At 34.6% G+C, this 27191-nt stretch overlaps 1 protein-coding gene across 2 annotated transcripts in view; it reads right to left on the bottom strand.

Annotated features, from left to right (window-relative positions):
• The window catches only part of LOC306888152 (CD276 antigen-like), an 82277-nt gene that overhangs the window by 24014 nt on the left and 31072 nt on the right, over positions 1-27191 (bottom strand). Inside the window, exons 5-6 of one of the 2 annotated variants that reach the window (XM_079446312.1) lie at positions 8765-8899; positions 4175-4228 (exon numbers count right to left, since the gene is read on the bottom strand). In XM_079446312.1, coding sequence (XP_079302438.1) covers positions 4175-4228; positions 8765-8899 — 189 coding nt within the window. The remainder of the gene's footprint in view (positions 1-4174; positions 4229-8764; positions 8900-27191) is intronic. The other variant, XM_079446313.1, reaches the window with a different exon arrangement.

Below are 27191 nucleotides of genomic sequence, written 5' to 3'. Positions count from 1 at the left end.
TCAGCCTCAAAATGTCAGTAAAAAGTGTTTGTGATGCAACAACAAACCCAGACTAATTTGCAATGTTTTATTAAGGTTTTAAAATGATCAGTACTTTACAATATTTCACAATTGAAGGGTAAATAGTATTGTTTATAGACTGTGCTTGAGAAAAATCCAACCTGCCAACATTATGTTTATGGAATGTTTCTTTACAATTAAAAAATAAATAAATGAAATAAAATACAATAAAAACATGCTTAAAACAATAAAATTAGTTCAATAGAAAGTCTCTGTCAACAATGGGAAATTTAATACGACTTTGTGAGACTATACAGATACATCTCAAAAAATGTGAATATCGTGAAAAAGGTCAATATTTTTTGTCACTCATTTCAGAAAGTGAAACCCATATATTATATAGATTCATTACACATAGAGTGAAATATTTCAAGCCTTTATTTCTTAAAATTTTGATGATTATGGCTTACAGATGATGAAAACCCAAACTTGAGTGTCTCAGAAAATTAGAATACTACATAAGATCATTTTAAACAGAAATGTCAGGCTTCTGTAAAGTATGTCAATTTCTATGCACTCAATACTTGGTTGGGCCTCCTTTTGCATGAATTACTGTCTCAATGCGGCGTGGCATGGAGGTGATCAGCCTGTGGCACTGCTCAGGTGGTATGGAAGCCCAGGTTGCTTTGATAGCGGCCTTCAGGTCATCTGCATTGTTGGGTCTGGTGTCTCTCATATTCCTCTTGACAATACCTCATAGATTCTCTATAGGCTTCAGGTCAGGTGAGTTTGCTGGCCAATCAAGCACAGTAACACCATGGCCATTGAACCAGCTTTTAGTACCTTTGGCAGTGTGGGCAGGTGCCAAGTCCTGCTGGAAAATGAAATCAGCATCTCCATAAAGCTTGTCAGCAGAAGGAAGCATGAAGAAATTTCCTGGTAGATGGCTGCGTTGACTGTGGACTTCAGAAAACACAGTGGACCAACACCAGCAGATGACATGCAGCCCAAATCATCACTGACTGTGGAAACTTCACACTGGACTTCAAGCAACATGGATTCTGTGCCTCTCCACTCTTCCTCCAGACTCTGGGACCTTGATTTCCAAATGAAATCCAAAATTTACTTTCATCTGAAAAGAGGACTTTGGAGCACTGAGCAACAGTCCAGTTCTTTTTCTCCACAGCCCAGGTAAGACGCTTCTGACGTTGTCTCTGGCTCAGAAGTGGCTTGGTAGCTCTTTTCCTGAAGACGTCTGAGCGTGGAGACTCTTGATGCACTGACTCCAGCTTCAGTCCACTCCTTGTGAAGCTCTCACAAGTGTTTGAATCAGCTTTGCTTGACAGTATTCTCAAGCTTGCGGTCATCCCTGTTGCTTGTGCACCTTTTCCTATGCAAATTCTTCCTTCCAGTCAACTTTGCATTTAATATGCTTTGATACAGCACTCTGTAAACAGCCACAGCTTTCAGTAATGACCCTCTGTGACTTACCCTCTTTGTGGAGGACGTCAATGTTCATCTTCTGGATCATTGCCAAGTCAGCAGTCTTCTCCATTATTGTGGTTTCAAGGAACAAGAGATACACTGAATTTATACTGTAGGGATGGTCGTTAATTGAAACTCAAATGTAAATATTCTAATATTTTGAGATACTGATTTTTGACTTTCATGAGCTGTAAGCTCTAATCATCAAAATTAAACAAAAAAACTTTTGAAATGTTTTACTTTACATGTAATGAATCTAAAATATATGAAAGTTTCACTTTTTGAAATAAGTTACAAGAAAAAAATTACTTTTTCACAATATTCTTATTTTTTGAGATGTACCTGTACGTTTTATGCTTGAGACATACATTTCTCACGTGTATCTAACACATTAAACTGAATAAAGCAGAATGAGAGCTGCTGACAGGAGTCGAAATTAAATTACAAAAATAACATGGGAGTAATGTCACATTTACATGTTTATTACCCACAGTGAAGGTGGAATAAAAAAATGCTGCTAGTAATATGACAATTATTAAAATTTATATGAGTTATTCAGTCTAAGAAATTCAGTATAGTGAAGAAACACAAAATACATGTCTATCTTTTACATTTACTTATTATATATCAGCATGTATTGACTAACATTTAGGATGAGTATGTACATGACATAAATGTCCAAAAATCTCTTATACAAACATAAACATGCATATTTATATAGGATGAATATGTTAATATATGAAAATCAGTACAGTGGATTAGTTCTAAAGAAATGCAAAAAATAAGACGAGAGCATCACATTTGATCTCTATAGCAGGTTTATTTTAGAATCATCGAAACACTATAAACATTTTTAAAATTATTATTATTTCATTATTTTTTTTATTTATTTTAAGTTTGATTTTAGTTTAGATCTAGTAATTTATTTGTGTGTGGGGTTTTTTGGCCATGTGCTATTATTTTTAAGTATAGTGATATATTTCTATAATTTTTTATTTCAGTTTGATCAGTTTTAGTTTGTTATTTAAGTACATCCAGGTACACTAAATGAAAAGGAGAAATGATGCCTTGTCAACTAGCTGAAATATATATATATATATATATATATATATATATATATATATATATATATATATTAGTTAATGTTATTTATTTAAAGTAATTTTGTTTTCAAGTTTAATTAACTACTTTTTTTCTAAAATAACTTTTTTCTCTTTTACTGGGTTTTTTTTTTTTTTTTGGATGGATGGATGGATGTGGTAATGATGCTTACAAAATGCCAAAAGTTTACAAGCCAACAACTTCCTAACAATATTTTGCAATTAAATGTGGACACCTGTTGCATAAATTATGTGATCACATCGTCTTTTTAGGACTATGTAATTACAACACACACATTTGCTGGGAAGCTGCGTTGCGTTCACCATCGACTCTCGTCGACTCTCTGTGTGCCAAACATTCATTCGCACGCATCAACAGAGTTATAATGACTCTGAGTCCAATAAGAGACAAATGAGAAAGTGCTGATCCTAAAGCGGCACGAGGGAATCCCGGCCTGTCAACACAGCACGTCACGTCATCTGACACACACACACACACACTCTCTCTCACACACACACACACACCTCTGTCTGAGTCTCTTTCTCTGACCCTCTTCACCTGCCCGCTTATTAAAATCTCATAGTATTAACTCTGCTGCTAACGGCCAGGCTGAATAATTCAATCAGACTAAAGGAGTCAGATGAATCTTTAATGGCATTAAAGCCACAGGGTGAGCGAGCCGGACTCTGGCCTTCACCTGAGATGCTCGACAGCCACAAACGCTCACGAGAGCCACGGATCCAGATCAGATGACGAGAGATGGATTCCAGCTCAGAGAGATCAGATCTATTCAGGGCTAGAGTCCTGTTTTTACAATCTTCACATTCGTTTCGGATTTACCCTCACATTTCACCTAGTTGCATTAAATATCATAATTACTACAACGCCATTGAGAGTCATTAAGAGACTCAACCATGACTCTTTTTAACTGTCGGGCCGGAGCCCAGAATAGAGAGCATTAATACAAAAGATATCTACCAAAAAATGTATAGCATTCGTCATATCTTCTGCTATTCGCAGTGGAGACTTTAATATCTGTCATGTGAATACACTATTTTTCTATACATTTTTTTTTGGGGGGGTGTTTTTGAAAGAAGTCTCTTTTGCTCACCGTTATTTGAGAAAAACATAATACAATTTAAAATATTTGTCTCCAATATGAATATATTTGAAAAATAATTTATTCCTGTGACAGTAAAGACATTTCTTATGTTACAAAATATTTTTATTATAAATAAATACTGTTCTGTTGAACTTCCTATTCATCTGTGAATCCTGAAAAATCAAATGTGTCACAGTTTCCACAAAAATATTACGCAGCACAACAATAATAATAATAAAATGTTTCTGTAGCAGCAAATCAGTATATTATAATGATTTCTGAAGATCATGTGACACTGAAGACTGCAGTAATGATGCTGGAAATACAGCTGCGCATCACAGAAATACATTACAGTTTAACACATATTCACAGAGTTTTTACTGCATTTTTGATCAAATAAATGCAGCCTTCTTTCAAAAACATTTAAAAGCCTTAATAATTCCAAACTTACGTATCCATTTCAACAAAATATTATAAGTAACTGACCTGATCTGGCTTCTTCTAATTCTTTGGCTTCCTCGAGTTCTTTGGCTTCTTCCTCTGTAAGGAGAAAAACAGATGAGAAGGAATGAGTTTCGAATCTCCAGACAAGTATGTGATCACGTTATGTTCCTCAGGAGGCAGATTTTGCCAACATTCAACCTTTGTGGCTCGCAGGAGGAAATCCATGTGAAAAGATCAAGACTTGTCAAGCAAGCTTTCCAAAGATGTAGTCTGCTCTAAAATACACTAGATTTGAAATCACATGCTTTATAATGTCAAGGAGCTGCGATCGCTCTCTCTATAGTCTACTGTACATTTCCTAGGCTGCTTTAATCCAATGTGATTTTTTTTTTATTACATTATTACATGTTTTCTCTTCTAACAGCCAACCAGTACAACACTAGTTCAGTGTTGGCAAATGCATCAATAAAAGGACAATTATAACAAGATTAATGCATTTTATTCACACTCTCTCATTTTTATATATTTTATGTTGTTTTCTATTTTATTGTATTTTTTTTTTTTAAGGTTATGGAAAATGCAAGTATGCTATGCAACATGCTACACCCAGTGCTATTTTAGTATGACATATTAATATAATTTTTTATTAATATTCTTAATTGTTTTTATATGTATTTTTATATGTATTTGCAAATTTTTGTTGTATTCATGTTACTTTTAAAGCAATTTTGTTGTGTTTTTGTCTGATATCAATAATATAATTTCTGTATTCTATGAAGACAGAAGCCACCAATATTAGCCATAAAAATAATAAACTTCATACATTCTGTCAGTCCTGTTTCGTGTGTTTCCCACCTCTTGTGTCCTTATATGGTATTTTTCCTGTCCTCATTTAGTTTGATTATGATTTCGTTCTGCTGTGTGTTATTAATTATCCCTTGTGTTTAAGCTCCTGTCTGTTCAGTTAATTTTGGTCTGGTCTACTTGTTACAACCCCTGTGTTCCTGTCTGTCTCAGCCTTGCGTTGTCTTGTCCTTTTGGATTTATTAAAGACTGTTATTTTGAGTTACATCCTCGTCTCTGTGTTCCCCGTTCCTCCCTGCTGTGTGCACCGTGACAGAAGACCAGACCCATATATATATATATATATATATATATATATATATATATATATATATATATATATATATATATACACATTTAAAATACATTTTCATAAAATAAATACAAAATTAAAACAAATAAACATCTATCCATCCATCCATCCATCTATCTATCTGTCTGTCTGTCTGTCTGTCTATATATCCTGTACTTATACACATATTTATTTCACACCTTTTAGAAAATATGGTTATCGAACCACAATAGATGATTTCAAAGGATTCACATTGAGATGAACAAATGGAAACATTTGATCAAAAGTGAGGAGGAGCAGAACTGAATGGAGTGAAGCAGGAGGCCAGAGCTGAGATCAGAGCTGATTGTTGATTTGACTGTGCGGTGGCTATCGGACCCGTACCCGGATAACAGCCCAATCTCAGGAGCTGCTCGCTCTGGTTAGGATGTGCTCAAACTTTCCACACACATTATGACAGCAGGAACAATGAGTTAGTGAGCGCTAGAGTCTGACCTAGTCTGAGGACACAGGTGTCCAGACCAATCTCCTCCAGAAAACCTGCAGCCACAGCGGAGCAGACAGCATCTATTACTCTGCATCTCCTCACACAAACACACACGCACTCACTCTATCTGCACCTTCTCACACACACACACACACACGCACTCACTCTATCTGCACCTTCTCACACACACAGACACACACACACACACACTCCCTCTGCACCTCCTCACACACTCAATCTGAATCTCTCTCTCTCTCTCTCTCTCTCTTAATTTCAATTCATTTCAATTCAGCTTTATTAGCATGACTGTGTAACACAATGTTGCCAAAGCATTAACATATATGTAACAACAACAGCAACATAAATTACAACATTAATAATAATAAATAAAATCCATCTAAATAAATTAAAAAATAAAGTAAGTCAGTTTCAAGTGAATCATGTTTAACATCTAAAATTGTGAATGGTTAATACATATGTTGCTTCTATTGCAGCTGTGTTATCATCAGTGTTGGGGAAAGTTACTTTTAAAAGTAATGCATTACAATATTGCGTTACTCCCTAAAAAGTAACTAATTAAATGCTTCCCTCACATTGTGATATTTAGGACAAATCAGCAGAAAGTGTTTCTCGTCCTCTATTTGCTGTAGATCAGTGTCTACAGATCCTCTGCTCTCGCTCTGTCCATGTTTGTCTATGTCTCTCTCTCTCTCTCTTTCTCTATGTGCGAGGTGTGTGTGTGTGTGTGTGTGTGTGTGTGTTAATGAAAGCAGCACATTAATATAGAAGGATATTCAAACTGGCTTGGAACTACCGGTTCATTAAACGGTTTTAATGCATACCTCCCAGCCAATCAGAATAGAGCATTCAGACAGAACATGGTATAATTTAATGTATATTATTTCAACTATTAAATGTAATTATTTAAATACATAATTATATTTAATCTATTTATATAATTTAATATACATATTTATATTTGTTTATTATTAAAACAAATACAAAATGAATATTATTAAAACTATTAAATATAATTTTATTTAATCTATTTTAATTACACATGTATATTTACAATAAATATTATTATTAAATATTAATTATTATTAAATGAATATTATTGAAAATATTACTAATAATTTATTGTATACAAAATTCTAATTTAATTTTTTATTATTTATATACAATTAATTTCTTAATAAGTGGTCTAAAAAAAATAAGTTGTATAATATACAGTAAGCTAAGCTGAAAAACATGTCAAACTGAAAAGGTTATCGACTAAAAGCTGATGACAAGCAGAAAGTTCTCCAGTGAGAACCAGACATGGAAAAAGGCTAATCACAGTACCAAATTTCAGCTCAAAAGCCAGGCGACTGACGGGGAGATGAGCCCAGCAGGAGTGGAGTGGGAAAGCGGAGCATCTGACTCACTCAACAACTCAATTACTTCAACAGGCTGCTGACCCGTTCACCGAATCTTATTCCAGAATTCCTGCACGGGTTACTGGAGAAAGAGTTGGTTTATTTGCTCTGGACTCACCACGTGTTCATTCCGTTTCATTTCACTGTTTGCTGTGGTTCTCCGGCCAGATATTTACTCTTTCTCTCACTCTCTGTCTTGCAGTTGCAGATGTATTTTTAAAAGCCCAGGGGTCCCGTGCAGCGCTGCAATGACCTTTATTTAAATGTCTCCTGCTCCACACACAGATCTCATTACGCCTCTCATTCCCACCAAAGCAATGCTCTTCCCTTCACGTGATGACTGAATCCATCTCTTTCCCGGCGCTTCTCCTCCACAAATCAGTCTTTCTTCCTGTCATTTCATCCTCCAAGTTCTGCGCTCCCTAGTTACACGGTGCGGCTAATTATCTGGCGGCACTAATGAACTTCAGCGGCACTGGAGGAGAGTGGGGTTTTGGCAGAGCGGCGGTCGTGTGAATGATGAACTGAGCCATGCAGACAAAACAACAAACTGTGTGCAATGTGTGAGTTTGCTCACTATTATCTTCACACAGGGGGACTGAAACATTTTGATGCCATAGACCATGCATAGATGCATACAGCTAAAACAAGCAAACTATGGCTGTCATTATATTATATCATAAAATAGTTGGTGATTAATGTCATGATTTCATTTCATTTAAAATTATTTATTTATTTACAATATATATATATTTTTTTTATGTTTATATATATGTGTGTGTGTGTGTGTGTGTGTGTGTTTTCATATACAATTTGTCTTCTTTTTAAATGTAATTTATAACGTGGTTAATCTCATGATTTCGATTTCATTTTTAAATTTCATTTATCGGTTTATACTTTTTTATATTTCATTATTTATTTTATAAATTTATAATTAATTATCAATATTATCATATTAATATCAATGTATAGTATTTTTTTATTTTTTGTAATTTCATTAATATTAATATTCATGTAATATTTAAATGTATAATATTCCAATGTATTTTCATATATAATGTTTTATAAATTTACTTTCTAATTCAATTTATAATTTTCAAATGTTATATATTTTTTAATTATGTGGTAAACACGTGATTAATCTCATAATTTATTTTTAAATGTAATTTATTGATTTATTCTTTTTACATTTTTAATTAATTATCAATATTATCACATCGATTAATTAATTTTATTATTTTAATTACATAATTACAAATTAAATTATGTAATTTAATTAATATTGAAACACACAAACTTTATTATACTTTCCTACATATGTATATAAAGGAGTAAAGACCATTGAAACATGCTCTCATTAGTAGGCCTCCTGTAGCCAGAATTGTATCTAGTGGCATGACGTTTGATTTCCGGACAGTTAGAGTGACCCACCACAGCTGGTTTAAGGCTTGTCTAAAATAATACACGATAATATGAAGTGTGTCGAGGCCATGACATCTGAGGCTGAGATCAGGCCAGACTCAGCCGCACACATGTTAAGAGCGGATGAGGATCGAGACATGCAGACTATGGTTATGTAATGTGTTCCTCACCGGCTCTCATCTCCTCACAGCTCTCTCTGATCTTCCTGCGGCAGACGGCGGCCAGAGCGACCAGCAGAGCCAGCAAACACACGGCCAGAGCCACGGTCAGCCAGAGCGCCAGCGGAGGAAACACCAGACCCTGAGCTGCAGACAGAGAGACATGAGCTTCATCATCATCATCCTCAGAAACTGGAACAGCATTATCTAACAACACACAATTACTGCGACCCAATTCGCCTACTTATACTATGCCCTAAAAGTAGCACTGTTTTTGTGAAGAAAAATACTTTGAGTGTGTAGCAGAATAATAGGCAAGCTTTGGGACAGAATACTTCGTCATAAGTGCATCTTTAACAGACGCTCTGTTGCTTAGTTACGTGCATTCTCTCACTGTTTAAACTGCCCTGTCAATCATCTTGTCAAAGTTAACATTATCCATATTTCAATTAATTTAATTTCCTAGCATATCGGAGAAAAATAAAGAAGCACATCGCGGGTCTTTCATGCCGAGAACTCTCTTCATATGTTTGCATAATGATGAAATAAAATAAAAAAGTAAATTAAAGTAAAAAAAATAATAGAATAAAATAAATAACCAAACAATAAGACAATATACAATTAATGTATGTAAATAAATGCATGCAATAAAATTAAATAATGCAATAAAATTAAACAAAATAAAATAAAAAAACAAATAACACTAAATAAAAGTATGTTTAAAATTAATAAATTAAATTAAATTTAAATTAAATAAAACAAAGTAAATTAAAATAAATAAAATGCAATAAAATTAAATAATGGAATAAAATTAAACAAAATAAGAAAAAGAAAAAGACACAATAAAAGTATAAGTATAAAATTAATAAACTAAATTAAATACAATTTAAATAAAATAATAAAACAAAATAAAATATTCGATGAGCCACAAGACGCTGAAAACAGCGAGATACCACACATTGCCCAAAGACATCAGTCTAATGCTGAAAATCTGAGTATCTGACACATTAAAAGCAGTCTTTCTCATTTCTCCACTGATGGCTCTTGAAATTCTAGGTGGGCGACTGTGAAAATAATGAGTTTAAAAAATATCAACATCCTCTTCACAGCCAAAAGACAAAAATAGGCTCGACACAAATGTGACGGGCAGTAATCGCGTATGCTTAGGAATCAATACTGCAGCTGGTAGTTTATTAATGTCTTTGAGTGCCGTCCGTGTAAGTATCAGCTCAAACATGCCATGTTCCAAAAAAAGTCAATAACATAGCAAAGCGCTGCGAAATCTGGCTTTATTTCCCTCGGTAACTCGCAGACGGGCACAGAGATGATCTGCAGCGGACGGCGCTGACAGAGGATATATATCGATGTATTGATGCGGCCCCTGAGAAAGAAAGAGCCCAGATAAAGGCGGCCAGATTTGTTATCGTTTGTAGAAGCGCAGAGAAACCTGCTAAAGAGAAGCTGCGAACACTGACAGAATTACTCTCTCCATATGTTCAAAAACCCCTTCTAAAGGTTAATAAGACAGCAGATTCAATTCACTGCTATTTATTTCTTTATTTCTGGGCCATATGAGCAGAACATGCTGAAAGTGTGGTGTGCTCTTTTACACAGCCCTCATGGAGACCAATCAGTCTCACTCAAGCTTATTAACAAAGGTCAGAGAAAGTTTAAATCATATAAAATTACACAGATGCTTATGAAAATTCATAACTGTAAAGATCTGATTTACCTCGGTCTCTTATGAACAGAAGAAAAACTTCATGTTGCTTGGACAAAATTGGACCATGTGGCCACTGTTTTGTTGTATTTTTGCTCTGTCTGCCTCAAAAACCAAAGTGCTGCCTAATATTTCTAGAACTTTTTCGGACCTCACAGCAATGTTAATGTCTCAAATTGTAGGTAGCAGAATTATGTCACCTTCTATGATCTTCTATGACAGCTTAGAATTGAAAATAAAATAAAACATGAAAAAAAAAAAAAACATAAAATAAAACAAACAAATGTATAAAATTAAATGACAATAAAACTACATTTATTTTAAACAAAAATAAACCAAACCAATTAGATAAAAACAAACAATATAAAACAAAATAAAAATAAGACAAAAAATTAATTGTCAATTAAAAATAATTACAAAATAATTACAAAATAGGCAGAATAAAATAAAAATTTAAATAAAATTCAATTAAAATTTAAATAAAATAAAACAAATTAAATAAAAGAAAGACAATACAATACAATTACAAAACAAAAAGAAAAACAGTTAAATAAAATAAAACATTATAAAACAAAAACAAAACAAAATAAGACACAATAAAATACATTTCAGTTAAAAATTGAAATAATAAAAATAGGCTAAATCAATAAAAAATTGAATTAAATAAAAACATAAAATAAATCAAATTAAAAATAAAACACAATAATAAAATAAAATAATCTTGCCCAAAGTTATCCGTCTAATGCAGATGTACACAGACAAAAAATTAAACAACAGAGCAGACAGAAAGGACGTGTGACTGTCTCCATTTATTTCAGACATCATGAGTTATTTATGAGGTCACCTGCTCTTTATGTAACTAAATACACAGGTGATTCTTACTATTTATTTGAAAATAAATAGTAAGTTACTCTTACAAAAATGAGGTTACAATTCTCCCCTATCCATATAACTGAACTCTCTCTCTCTCTCTCTCTCTCTCTGGCTGAAGGTGTCCTGATGAAGATAAATGTTGTAAAAGTCTAGCTTTTCAGCGCTGTTGTCCCTTAAGGCCTGTAGGCTCATATTTCTCTCTTACTGTTGTTTGATGATGTGATTTTGCTTCTCTCTGTTATAGATATATCCCAAATGTCTCTCATCACCCATCATCTTCCTCTGGAAGCCCTTATTCATCTCTTTCTATCCTGCTCTCTTTCTCAGTTGCCAAAGACACGCAAGGACGAACCTACATCTTGGCTCTCACCTCCAACACTTTCTCAAGTGTCTGAATTCTGATTGCAGACACATACGAGGATTTTATATCGCTTACATTTACAACAATATGTTCTAGTACTGCAGTTTGGACACGAAACAGGCAGTGAATGGAGCTCGGAAATTAACCTTACTCCCTCCCTTTTCTGTTTTAGTGCTCTATAGGGATTGATTAAAGTAACTACAAATACATTTAAAATAAATAAATTAAAATTAAATCATAAAAAATAAAACTAAAATAAAAAATAAATAAATTAAATTAAATTAAATTAAATAATTAAAATAAAAAATATGAAAGATTATTTTTAATTAAATATAGAATATTGAGATTAAAGTAACTACAAATAAATTTTAAATAAATCAATTAAAATAAAATAATAAATCATAAAAACTAAAACAAACCAAAAAAATAAAAAATAAAATGTTTAAACACACACACAAAACAAATATATATATAAACATATATATATAAACAAAAATCAATTAAAATAAAAAAACATATGGTACACTGTAAAATCCAATAGCTTACCTTACTTAGTTGTTATACTAGGTTTTAAGTTACAGCTACTTTCAAGGAAAATAAACAATTTACTTACTGTTTTGAGTGAACTTACTTAAAATATTCAAGTAGCCACAAAGGAACCAATGATATTAATAAACCAGTGAGAGGCAGCGGTGCACTAATATGTTGCTCATGTGCAACATAACAACAGAAGAAGGAACAAAGAACAAGAGTCTTAATAAACGTTTCACTCATTTCCTCCATGTCTGCAGTTCTCTTTCATTAGCTGCATTCACTCATTTCCCAAAGTCATCTTGAATGCTGAATTTTCAATACAACTGAAATATCTGAGAGAACATCACATAAGCTAACTTCATAAATTGATGTTGATTTTCCTAAAATGTTTTTTTTACTTCATTATTGTGATCAGCGTTCCCTTTGGTTGGGATAATCGTTTATATTATTAAATTTGTCTTCCTATTAATGCAGCAATGCAACATGAAATCATTTGAGTTCAAGGGAAGAAAAGTAATAAATTGGTTGCTTTTAGAAGGTGACCTATCTTCTAATTAAATCATTAGTGTATTTTTTGTGTGTTTATTAATGATCTTTTACAATTTCATTGTTTTTCATAAATACCTTGAGAAGCTTTTAATTGGGTTGATATAATCTTTAAATAATTGTGGTAATATGCTCAAGTCACACACAGACTTCCACATTCAGCACGCGAATCACAACAATGGTAGCAATTCAATTTCATTTATTTGTATTAATTGTAACAATAACCATTTTATTTGCTCTTTTTTGTGCTACTACTGGCACAAGACAGCAAATAATATTGGCAAATAAAAACAAAAAACAAAGCAATTGCATAATTTATTCTGCCGAAATGCACTCTGGGAGTCAGTGAGTAGGAAGGGAAGGGAAGTGGTGTGTGGCCAAGTATTGTGACCCATACTCTGAATGTGTGCTCTGCATTTAACCCATCCAAGTGTACACTCAGTAGTGAACACACACCCGGAGCAGGTTCGGTGCCTTGCTCAAGGGTCTCACCTCAGTCGTGGTATTGAGGATGGAGAGAGTGTTGGTTATTCACTCCTCCACCTACAATCCCTGCTGGACCTGAGACTCAAACCCACAACCTTCAGGTTACAAGTCCAACTCTCTATCCATTAGGCCACGACTGCCCCAAACAGGGGACAGTGCTCCCAAAAAAAGAAAATTATGTCATCATCGACTGAATGTTGCTGTAAACATGTGAAGTACAAAATAAAATATTTTGAAATATGTCTCTGTTTTTTGTTTTTTTTGGACATACAATGAAAGTCAATGGGGTCCAAAGTTGATAATTATGTCATTATATGGAAAAAAACAAAAAAAACAATCTTGAAACATTCCGTATAATAACAAAGATGAAGGAAAGTCAGACAGGTTTGGAGCAACATGAGTGTGAGTAAAAAAAACTGATTAAAAAAGTAAAACTTTTGACAGAATTAATAATTGCCCCTTCTATATTCCTAACCATACCATTTTACCTTGTTTCTTTAAGTCTTTGAGCTCTTTTATCTTGACTCGTGTTTCACAGGACTCGTACCCGAGCACTTCACATCATAAGAACAATGCTGTACCGGGTGCGCTAACGAGCAAGTTTACTATGTCAGAAAAGCCAAACATATGAAGCTGCTAATGTGATGCAAATGTAAATAAAAACTTAAAAAGTGTTAGTAAATCATGAACTATGGTAAAAGTGTTTTGAGGTCATAACAATATGAAAATAGGTTTTTATTAAATGATAATCTGCCCCTGTAAGCATAATTTATGCGAAAAAGAAAAAAAAATGTGGTGTTTTACTGGGACTAGTGTTCATTTCAGATGGAAACTGCAGTGAATTGTATGTATAGGTATGTTTTTAAAGCAAAAATGTAGGTAGAGGCACATTTTTCTGGTGAATCGGGTTGAAAACAGTTTAGCCAGTCTGTGTTTTTGCCCTACAGGACACCTCACCGTCAACACTGAGACAAAAGTGCCTCCCAAAACACATCAGAAACCCTGCCATCTGCCCCTCCCAGAGCTCCCTGACATTTGAAAGATTATTCATTTTTATTTATCCTTCTATTTATTGTCCTCCCCTCCAACAAGCCCGCTAAGGGATCTCCATGAATTCTGATTAGCAATAATAACAATAAATGCAATCACAAAGACGGCGAGCCAGAAGTGTCAGAGGACAGGGATTAGCTAAACAGGAAGACACGAGACGGGCTCAGATTTGATTTCTTCCCTTTAGAGGGATTCGGATTGAATAAATGACTTTGAGCTCGAGTCTGACGTTAAGCATTCATCACAATGAGGGGAAGGTGATAGCTTTTTTTACTTCCTCGCTGTTGTTGTTTCCTCGATAAAATGTATTGCACCACCTGTGTGTGAGAGAGGAGGAGAAAGGATGGAGATGTGGCCAAATGCATCTCTGAGGTTTCTTGTCAGATCAGCACATTTGTCTAGAGACATGCTTCCTCTTTCTATGAGTTTGACTGAATTACTTTATAGCAGAGAAAATGAAGGGCTGTCTTATTAGCTTTCAGGAGAGACGCTCCTTAAACAACACACTACAAACATCCCCGCTCTGTGCTGACAGATATGACTGGAGCAACAACTCCATCTAGGCACTGCTAACACTGCAGTGATACCAAAACACAGCTTGGGCCTTGTGGAAGAGAACTGCACTTAAAGGGGGTCACATGCTATCTCATGCATTCTGAGTTATTTACACTCTTAAAGAGTTGGATTGCCAATAAACAAGGCCAAAGTTTCAAAACGTTGATAACAAGTGTAGCTCGAGAAGAATTCTCCAAAGAAGTGAGTTTTTGGTTATGAGGGAAAGATCCACTCTTATATGTAAAGGTGCTTAAAAGGTTCTTCACAGCGATGCCATAAAATAACCATTTTTGGTTCCACAAAGACCATTCAGTCAAAGGTTATTTAAAGAACCATCGCTTTCTTACCTTTATATAATCTGAAGAACCTTCACGTTATTAGGAAAGGTGATTTTCAAAGATTCATAAATAAAACCTTCCACTCACTTCTTCTGTAGGTGAAGCTGGCTCACGAATGATTTGTATAAACAAAAACACATTTAATAGATCGGAGGGGCCACACTCTTCAAAAACAAACGCACTCCACTGTGTCTCAGATATTGGGAGTAAATGACGACTGCTATGATCATTATTACATCCAACAAAACATCAGAACACCTCGATCGCTTAGGAGACAATCTTGCCTACACCTGCTCCGGCGTCAAACAACGGAGCACTGATGACAGCTCACTCAGGGATGCAATGCAATGAACTGAATGCAATCTTAAATGCATGTTATTTACAGTTAAATGCAATTAACTGAATTTTGGTGCGTTTTTGACCCCCTTACGCAAGTATGACTTCAGTACATCTTTATATGTAATTTCATAATTACTTCTATTGTCTGTGAAATATGGTTAAAGTTACTGCTGAATTAGATTATGATGTAAAAAAATCTAATTTTAACAATATAGAAACAAAATCATAAAAAATATATAATGAATAATAATTTGTTGAATATATATATGTATATATAGTATAGATAGATAGATAGATAGATAGATAGATAGATAGATAGATAGATAGATAGATAGATAGATAGATAGATAGATAGATAGATAGATAGATAGATAGATAGATAGATTTGTTGAATATTTGTCTGTGCAAAAGCTGTACATTACACTCAGACTGTGTTATTTTTCCAGGTGTCTTTGGCTGTTGTGTTACAAAAACCCATCTGATCAGGTCTGATTATTGATTATGCAATTTTAGTTATTATACAAGGCTTTCTTAAGACCAGTCATTCAGACAACCCCAAAACTAGTCGATTGTAAAACGATGTATTTTGGCCCTTCCTTAAACCTCTATTTCTCATTTTGAGGTAAAAACGAAACTGCACAGAAGGATGAAGGGAGAGTAAGAGCGGGGAAGAAATAAGTGTAAAGTGGAGCAGGACAGCTAATTAAGTGCGTGTGTGCAGTTCAAAGCAAACTCATTAGACGGAGCCCAGCGAGTGAATGTAGGACGCAGGGAAGACGCCTGACTGCTCAGCTCTCCCACGCCGCTGACATTAAGACATTGAGGCAGACGGCCGATCGATTTCTCTGCTCGTCCCTCTCGCTCATTCTCTCTCCCTCGCTCATTTTCGGACAACCTTCAGGGGCAATAATCAGCTGAGAAAGTTGGGCTTTCTAAATGTTTAATATTCTTTAAGAGCAGCAGCTGCAGTGCGAGAGCGAGGAGGTGTAGGGAGCGATCAGTAGTGACAGCGATCAACAGCGGCTGACTGAACACAGACACTGAGTGTGCGTCTGTAGGAGAGACGGCCCTGATGGTTTGATGGTCTAACGCCACACTCTGAACACATCTGAAAACGCACCTGGACCTGTAATTGCTGATATATAGCTGTTTGATCGGTATGCCTACAAATATCATATGCACTGGGGTCAAAATGGCTCAGACCACTGAAATTAATGTTTTGCATTAGATTAGTAATCTAAAAAATATATTTAATGTCATAATTCTTAATATAATAGAATTAGTGGTGTCAAACAATTAATCGCGATTAATAACATAAAAAAATATTTTTTTGTGTACATAATATATGTGTGTGTGTTGTGTATATTTATTATGTATATATAAATACACACATACAGTATATATTTTGAAAATATTTACATGCATTTATATACATATAATTTATATTATATATAAATATTTAATATATGAACATATGAAATATTTTTTATAAATATATACATGCATGTGTGTGTATTATATATATATATATATATATATATATATAAACAATAAATATACATAGCACACACACATATATTATGTAAACAAAAACCTTTATTTTGGATGCGGTTAATCACGATTAATCATTTGACAGCACAAAATATAATATAATATAATATAATATAATATAATAATTACTTTATTTTTTCTAAACAGATTCATTTCATGTCAAAATATTTAATATTATATTATATTTGTTTACTTTTAAGAATTTAAATACTTAATTTGAGTATAATTTTTTTCAAAATTTCATGTCATAATATTTACTATTATCATATTATTATAATTGTTTATATTTTTAAATATAAATATTTTGTCATAAATCTTAATATAATATAATATTATATTATATCATATCATGTTTATTTATTTATCAAAATAGAGATGTTTACTTAATGTCATAATATTTAATATTATATTATTATTATAAAAAATAAATTATTTCTTTATTTTTCAAAATGGAAATATTTACTTTGTCATAATTCTTAAAATAAAAAATAAAAATAAATAAAAATAAATAAATAAAATAGTCTGTAAAGGTCAATAAATTTTTTAAGAGGCAAGGTGAGAACAGCAGTAGCCCATCACACATTATTCTATGATCCACAGATCACTGACAGACTCAGTTCACCAGCTAACCAGATGAACATAACACTAACCACTCGTTTACTGCAGTGCATGAGTCAATCTAACCAAGATCGTAAAGCCATGCCATATTTCAGCCCAAAATCAAATTAAAAATATTTCTCATAATGAAATCATAGCAGATTTTTAGGGAATTATTGTCATGATGCATGACACACTCGGCTCTAATCCTGGTTACTCTGATTATCCTGATAACACATCCAGATGTTTTACTTCTAAATTCGTTTGTAATTTGAATTATTCTAATAGATTATTTTTCTTGATGCTTCTCATTAGTTTCTCATTACTGTAATACAGTAATGAAAATCATCCTGCACAAACACAACTGTTTTTTAATTAAAACCGACATAAATTATGGGCAGCACAGCAAATACTACCATTATGTATAAATAATGTACTGTTCAAATATCATTACTGTTTTTTGCATTAAAGCTGCTGAGGAAAATTAACTGCTTAATTGACACTAAACTAATTTCACAGTGCAAGGAAATATTCAGGCTTCATTTTCTATGCAAAATATAATTTTTATTATTTTTTTATAAATATGGTGCAAATGAGATTCACTCACTTATTAGACGGTAATATATAAGTATTCATATCGGCAATAAAAATGTCCCTTTTTATATTTGATTCAACATCTGCTTTGTCTGAAATGAGTCTGATGGAGCACAGGACATTAATCTGAAGAGAGCAAACACACATTAGTGCCTCTCATCATTTAAACTAGACTCTTTTTATTGTTATATTTGAATTTTATTTCAAGTTATTATTTTGTTCAAATTATTAGCATCATTTTTAAATTAATATTAATTATTAGTATTAATTTATAATATTTGTATATTTGTTATAATATTATTGCAAAAAATATTTTCACAGAAAAAGACTGTAAAAATGCTTTAGTAAAAATGTATATAGTTTATCATCACATTATATGCTTTGTTATTTTGTCACATTTATGTTTTTTTTTACATGTAAAAAGTATGAAATTTATAGTGAAAAACAGAAAAAAGAACAGTCCTAGAAGTACCTGCGACACATCACATATGATTATATGTTTCATAAATATTTCTTCCATATTCCATAAGTAAATACTAAAATATACTGTAGAAAGGACACTGTAAAAATACTGTACAATATTTTTTATTCATTAACTGTAAGTTCCCAAAACTGTAAAAAAAACAATGGAATGGGATTTTATGTCATTTCAGAGTAAAATACTGTACAATAAAGGTATTGGAAGCTAAAAAGAAAAGTAATCTTGTAATTTACAGTGATTTTTTATTTTTAAAAAAGCAAAAAATTATCATTTAACAAAATTAACTGCAATTAACTAAAATGAAAGGAAAAAAAACAACTAAGAAACCATTATTTCAATCAAAACCCCATTAAATATGAAGTGTCACACAGATAATTCTAAATTCTATTTTTTTTCACTGTAAATAATAAGACGACTCCTAATAATGTTCTTTTTCACTTCCAAAAACTGTAGATTTAACAGTATTTTACTGTAAACTTGCATGCAACGTCCCATTACATTTAATACAGTTTTTCAGCGCATAAAGTATGTAAATTAACAGGTTTTACCTATCATTTTTAGTCTTTTATCATTCAAATTCATCAGTCAGTATTTTTTACAGAGAGAATTTGACACAATCAGTTTATCATCACTGTACAAATCCGCGGTTTTGCTAGTGTTTTGAAGATAGCTGCAGCACGATGTAATTAAAGCAGCAACAATGAGAAGAACAGCAGCTCTGGGTCAAACCCTCGGATCACATCGGCCACGTTACACAGAAATAAGACATCCGTTTCAGCCCAAAAACCTTCAAGCTTGAAATATGTAAATAAGGAGCACGTGGGAGTGAAAGCAGAGAGAGTTTGTGCTTTAACACAAATCATCTTAAGAAAAAAACACTTGATTTTTTCAAGGACTCTTGGACTTGTGTTTGGTCATTTGTGAGCAGAGCTGAAATGCAGAAGAGTCTGATTTATTCTGTACAGCAGTGAAGCTAAAGCCTTGATTTCCATTCATTCTCTCCTCTCTCTCTCTTTCCCCTAACCATCAATTAAACCTAATGGCCATCACCACCTTCCCCTCCAGACCTCCATCTTTAACTAGCTCAGATCAAGACAAACAGCACGTTATTTATTTATATACTCATTTACTTATTTACAACCCACTCTTCTGCAAGCAGCACATTTTCAGTTGGTTGCAGCACAAATGAACAGATTCTGACACTTCGACTCGACTGCGGCCGTGCTTCACATTCACAAATTAGCTTCTGGTCTCTGAGATGCTTGAACTTTCTGGCACGCCGGCGACCCTGCTGCAGTATTTATGGACTTTGGCTAAAAAACAGTGATGTGTGATTTAGAACGAGCGCTAAGTCACCCATAATAAGGACGGCTGTGTTCAGTTCATCTCTAGAGCCACAAAACGCTGAGCGGCTGCTACAAACAGAAGACGAGTCTGAAACACAGCACAACCTCTCAGTCTATGCACTAATAGTCTATGCATTGCCTTTCACTGAATTAATTAATTAATTGTACATAATGCACATGACAGAATGAAAATTCCAGCAATATTTAGTAATGAGTAAAGAGAATCATAAATAAATAAATGACTAGCCCATCAAATTTTATAAATAAATCCAGGACCTCTTTTTGTTTTAGACTTTTTTCTTTAGATACTGTAATTATTCCTTAAAATAAGATCAATTTCCATGAGAAAGAAACATGAAACATGATATTAAGCCATAAATAAATAAGAAAGAAAGAAAGAAAAAGAAAAAAAAGAAAGCTTAATTTTAATGTTTCACCCAATGTAGTATTGTATTTATATACAGTATCTCACAGAAGTGAGTACACTCCTCACATTTTTGTAATTATTTTATTATATCTTTTCATGTGACAACACTGATGAAATGACACTTTGCTACAGTGTAAAGTAGTGAGTGTACAGCTTGTATAACAGTGTAAATTTACTGTCTCCTCAAAATAACTCAACACACAGCCATTAATGTCTAAACCACTGGCCACAAAAGTGAGTACATCCCTAAATGAAAATGTCCAAATTGGGCCCAAAGTGTAAATATTTTGTGTATCCACCATTATTTTCCAGCACTGCCTTAACCCTCTTGGGCATGGAGTTCACCAGAGCTTCACAGGTTGCCACTGGAGTCCTCTTCCACTCCTCCATGACGACATCACAGAGGTGGATGTTAGAGACCTTGCGCTCCTCCACCTTCCGTTTGAGGATGCCCCACAGATGCTCAATAGGGTTTAGGTCTGGAGTCATGCTTGGCCAGTCCATCACCTTTACCCTCAGCTTCTTTAGCAAGGCAGTGGTCGTCTTGGAGGTGTGTTTGGGGTCGTTATCATGTTGGAATACTGCCCTGCGGCCCAGTCTCTGCTTCAGTATGTCACAGTACATGTTGGCATTCATGGTTGCCTCAATGAACTGTAGCTCCCCAGTGCCGGCAGCACTCATGCAGCCCCAGACCATGACAATCCCACCACCATACTTGACTGTAGGCAAGACACACTTGTCTTTGTACTCCTCACCTGGTTGCCGCCACACACGCTTGACACCATCTGAACCAAATAACTTTATCTTGGTCTCATCAGACCACAGGACATGGTTCCAGTAATCCGTGTCCTTAGTCTGCTTGTCTTCAGCAAACTGTTGCAGGTTTTCTTGTGCATCATCTTTAGAGGAGGCTTCCTTCTGGGACGACAGTCATGCAGACCAATTTGATGCAGTGTGCGGCGTATGGTCTGAGCACTGACAGGCTGACCTCCCACCCCTTCAACCTCTGCAGCAATGCTGGCAGCACTCATACGTCTATTTCCCAAACACAACCTCTGGATATGACGCTGAGCACGTGCACTCAACTTCTCTGGTCGACCATGGCGAGGACTGTTCTGAGTGGAACCTGTCCTGTTAAACCGCTGTATGGTCTTGGCCACTGTGCTGCAGCTCAGTTTCAGGGTCTTGGCAATCTTCTTATAGCCTACGCCATGTTTATGTAGAGCAACAATTCTTTTTTTCAGATCCTCAGAGAGTTCTTTGCCATGAGGTGCCATGTTGAACTTCCAGTGACCAGTATGAGAGAGTGAGAGCGATAACACCAAATTTATCACACCTGCTCCCCATTCAAAATGGCTAATTGGGCACAATTTGGACATTTTCACTTAGGGGTGTATTCACTTTTGTGGCCAGCGGTTTAGACATTAATGGCTATGCGTTCAGTTATTTTGAGGAGACAGCACATTTACACTATTATACAAGCTGTACACTCACTACTTTACATTGTAGCAAAGTGTAATTTCTTCAGTGTTGTCACATGAAAAGATATAATAAAATATTTACAAAAATGTGAGGGGTGAACTCACTTCTGTGAGATACTGTATAATTTATTAATATACTAATTGATTAGTATATAAAGTAGTTAAATCAGTATAAAATTAGTATTCATTTCTGTATTTTAATAATGAGGGGACAGTTTAATGTATTGGTTGACTGTCAAATCTATCGCATGGCATGAAAAAATGAGAACTATATGAGTGAAATGAATAAATTAGTGAAAAGTATGCTTAATAAATGGATAATAAATATTAAAATGCTAAAAAAATATTCCAGAAATGTACAGTATATTTACAGCAATTTACAACATTTACAGTAAAATTCCAGCACTATGTACAGGATGAGTATAGAGAGCAAAACAAATAAATTAAATTCATATATCAATAAATGAACAAATGAAGAACGAACAAATTATTTTTACTTGTAAAGTTATACCCAATGTAATACTGCATATTCTTACAAATCTGCCACAATTGTACAGAAAATAAAGTAGATTTGCCTTACTGAATCATTTATTTGCATGTATTTTATTTTCTCTACACTTAGTCCTCCATACCGATCTCTCTCTCTTTCTCTATCTGTGTGTTTACTACAGCAGCAGATAGTCTGTGAGATGAGCGCATGAAGGGAGCAGATGTGAATCTTTAATGGCTTTACAAAATACCCTCAACAGCGAGCAGATCTGGGATTGCAGTGCCTGCCTCGCTGTAAAAGAGTGATGCAACGCCATTCCTGCTCACACGGCCCCGATGAGAGCGGCTCACAGGTAAACAGAGATGGATCATCAAATCATTATAGGATATGTCCAACAACACAGACAGAGACCATATGCTACAGCCATGAGATGAGATGGGCTTGAAAAAATATTTATAAAACAGACATGAAGTCTTTACCGGTTCGCAAGTAAAAAGTATGGACTAGCACATCAAACTTTAGAAATAAATCCAGCTCTCTTCGTATTAGACACTGCAGATCTTTTTTTTTTTTTTGCATAATTTTTTTTCGTCTTTTCCAGTAAAAACATATGAACATCCTTAAAACAAGACACATTTACCAGAAAATAAAAACATTGCAGAAGATATTCAGACTTATTTTCTGGGAAAATATATTCTTATATGTGTGTATTTTTGTCAGAATTTACTAGTGTGTATTTACTAGCACTAGTGTGAGTACTAGAGTACTGGTGGTAGTACTAATGTGAGTACTAGGCTACCAGTGTGAGAATTAACATGAATTGTGCGAGTACTCGTATACTTGTGTGAGTACCAGTGTACTAGTGAAGGTTCTAGTGTTCTTGTGTGAGTACTAATATACTCGTGTGAGTACTAGAGTGCTAGTACTAGTAGTACTAGTGAACTAGTGGGAGATCAAGTGTATTTGTGTGAGTACCAGGGGGCCTGGTGTATTTGTGTGAGACTAGAGTACTAGTGTGAATTCTAGTGTACTTGTTTGAGTATGAGAGTACTCATGTAAACACTAGTGTACTGGTGGAGTATTAGCAGCACCTATTTAACTAGGTAAAATACATATGGAAATATATTTAAATGACAAATACAAATAAATAAGTGCAATAAAATTACAGAACGTTTGAAAATAAAAAGATTAAAAATGCCATTCTAAGCCTGTGATATTTGTTTTGGCGTTAAAGTACTTTTTCTTATCCCAAGTGTTTGCATTTGATGCAGACATTACAAACAGAACACAAAAAATATATTTTTTTGTATTATTATATTTATTATTATGTACTGTATGCTTGCATGTATTTATTTCCAGTGAGGAACTGAAGCTACTTACTGTCAGTAATACTGTTAAATCCAACCTACTCTCATTGTGACTCTTTGCTGACCGGCATAAAGTGTCATATTTGTGACGAGTGAATGTCATAATCAAGTGTCAGCTGTGAATTCACTCAAACAGCACTGATCAACGAATTACTGTCAGAATTTGTTTATACAATTAGCAGAAAACACATTCTGAAATGAAACACACTGTTAATACGATAAAAAACATAAGTTGTGTGATAGGGTAAAACAGTCAGGAGGAGTTAGATGGGCGAGAGGTGTTTCCCGTGACCGAAGGGGTCAGAAATCACCCACACTAATGTGCAGCCCATCAGACAGCTTAATGTTGAGTGTGTGCCTGACCAGTGTTAAATACAGCATCTTGCAGTCAGATTACAACAGACCACACCATTTAAGGGATTAAAGCAGAGCCTATGAGCTCCAGATTTCAAACACATTTGGGTCAACTTCAAAGTGTCCTTTCTTTCTGTATTTCATACTTATGATAGACAGTGACACGACAGTCAAAAGTTCAACGGGATTATTGAACATGCTGTGTTGAGCTACAATAACCTCAGCTATCAACTCACCGATGCCTTTCTGCTGCTCTGGAGCTTCCCCAAATCTCACACAGTACAGAAAATAGATTCTATATTATGAAATAATATAACGCATGATATAACAATTTTAATATTATATAATTGTATAGTATTTGAGGTTGATACCATGGTGGCCGTATAAGTGTTAAATCACACTTTCCTATCAGTTCCTGGCCTCTGGAGTAAAGTGGAGGAGCCAGTTAATCTCAGACCAACTTCATTTCCAGCCATCTAATTGAAACTACTTTAAGCATAAACACAATGTTGTGTCACACAAGCAGACAATGATGTAGAGTTCTTCACAGTTTACGGAGGCTGCAGTCATTAGTGTGTGTGTATTTGTTGCAGGGAGGAACAGGATGTAAAGAAGTGAACAGGAAGCTTTCAGAGGGTATAGATCAGGCTATTCTCTGTTTAGTGTTCCCTAAAAATGCTAAATAACAATACAAAAAAAGCATGTGTTATATGACAATAAATATTTTTAATATTTCCCTGACAGGAAACAAAATCTAAGCTCAAGTAAAAGAAGACCCATGACGAGTGAAATGACCACCATGCTATGTCCTTGAATGAGAACGACTGCTTTATCAACAATTGACCGGTTACAATTATAGACTGAATATACAACTATTACTTGCTTCTCACCTTTACCACTGACACGTGTCCCATTAGCAGCCAAACTGCTAAACTAACGAGAGGTACAATATGTTTTGGCACGGCCGTTTGTTATGGGAATTATTACACACTCCACTCAGAAAGTCAAGAATTAAAGGCTGGTGAGAAAACACTACTCACAGCTGAACACACTCGCTGGAGTACTAGTGTATGCGTGTGGGTACTAGTGTTCTAGTGTCAGTGTACTAGTGTGGGTACTACAGTAGGGAAATTACAATACTTCTTTCCTAATTTCTACACTTGAAAGAGATATTTTGAATTTGGACTGCATTTAAACCGCTCGCTGACAGTAATTCATTCTGCACTTTCAGCTTTTGTTTTGACGGAAACAGCAGCAGAGCTTTTATTTTGAAGGAAAACTCCAGCTTCAGTGAAAACAGGTTTACAAAAATGCATCTCTCTACAAATCTAGTGAAACGCTGTAATCATCTGCGGAGAAAGTAAAGCATAACTGGTGGCTGTTGTTCCAAAATGTGCACTAAACTCACAGTGTGAACAGAAAGCTTTACACTTTCACAGTGTAAAGCTTTCAGTTTTAGTTCTTTTGACAGATACTGTGCCAAAGCATAATTGCCCAAAACACAACTTCAAAGACCTTTTATGTTAGAATAAGAAGTTTAAATACATTTTTAAAACTACACTTTTTGCCCGGAAGACCTATCGTTTCATACCGTCATGTGACCACGATAATATTGAGACATCACGATATTGATAATACCCTTACATCCCTAACCACCAGGTTTAACACACAGATCCTGTGTTGGCATGAGGCATTTAGTGTTGAACCAGCTTGTGTGTTTGGGCTGTTTAGCGCTGTGATCTCGTGACCAGGCCAATCAGGCTGGTGTTCTCTGTGAAAAGTGCTGTTTGCGTCTGCGACAGTAATGAATACAGGCTCCATCAAGTAGCAGGGTTGAACAACACTCTCATTTAGATTGCTGTTTCTCCTACCAATGCATGTGCTAATTACATTCAAATTAGACCGGTGAGGAAGAGAAGGAGACAAGGACTAATAAAGGGTTTCATTCTTGCCGCTATCATTCTCTCTCACTTTTGTCCGCCTCTCTGTTTCACTCTCTCATTTTCTTTCTGTCTGCTTACTTGACTCTTAAGGCTACTGTGAGCTCGGCCCGGCTCTGTCAGGTAGCAATTTAGGAGGCAACGTTTGCTGGGACGAGTGGAGGACCAGATGATAAAGCAGAGAGAAAGAGAGAAACACAGTGATGTAATCTTTCCACTAACACTAGAGTGAAATATTGAAGGGTTATCAAGCAGAGCATAAATACGTAAATATGAGCCATGGGTTTAGTGTGTGTTTATGAAGAAGTAAAATATAGATTGAAAGGAAGAGATGAAAAACAGTAGGAGGAGAAAGATAGGAAATAAAAAAAGTAATAAAATTTAATAAAAACACACACACACAAAATGCAGTGCTAAATACAATTTACATGCCGTTTTACTGTAAAGCTGGTTCTGCATGCCAGAGGTGCTACCGTACTACAGTGTGTGCATAATTATTAGGTAAATTGATATTCTGATCATTTTTTTTTTTACCAATTCCAAACCACATCATTGCATCCAGGGACGGATTATCCATAGACGGGACTGGGCGAGTGCCCTGGTGCACCAGCCAATAGGGGGACACCAAGTGATTAAGATAATGACAAGACCTTTAAAATATTTTTCATGTATTGTATATGTATATATATGTATATTTTGGCTAATTTTACTGATAAAATGAGCCAAAAAATATATATTTAAATCATATTGAAAGTCAGAAATTATGAAATGCCCATGAGAAGGATGCAATCAGGCCCAGATTAACACAGTGTAGTGCCCTAGGGTGACCACATTTGAAGTGCCCCCCCCATCTAAAAGAGTTCGTACTTGACTAACTGGGGCCCAGGTCAGGAAGCAGTCTGTAACGGGGCGAACGAGACGTGAGACGTGCGGATCCAAGAGCAAGCTTTTATTTACAGGCATGGTCAATAACAGGCAAGGTCGAATAAACAGCAAACAGGTATATGAG

Source organism: Barbus barbus, assembly GCF_936440315.1.
Source record: "Barbus barbus genome assembly, chromosome: 22".
Classification (NCBI taxonomy): Eukaryota; Metazoa; Chordata; class Actinopteri; order Cypriniformes; family Cyprinidae; genus Barbus; species Barbus barbus.
Note: the sequence above shows the minus strand (reverse complement) of the source record. Positions and strands in the feature narration are given on the sequence as shown.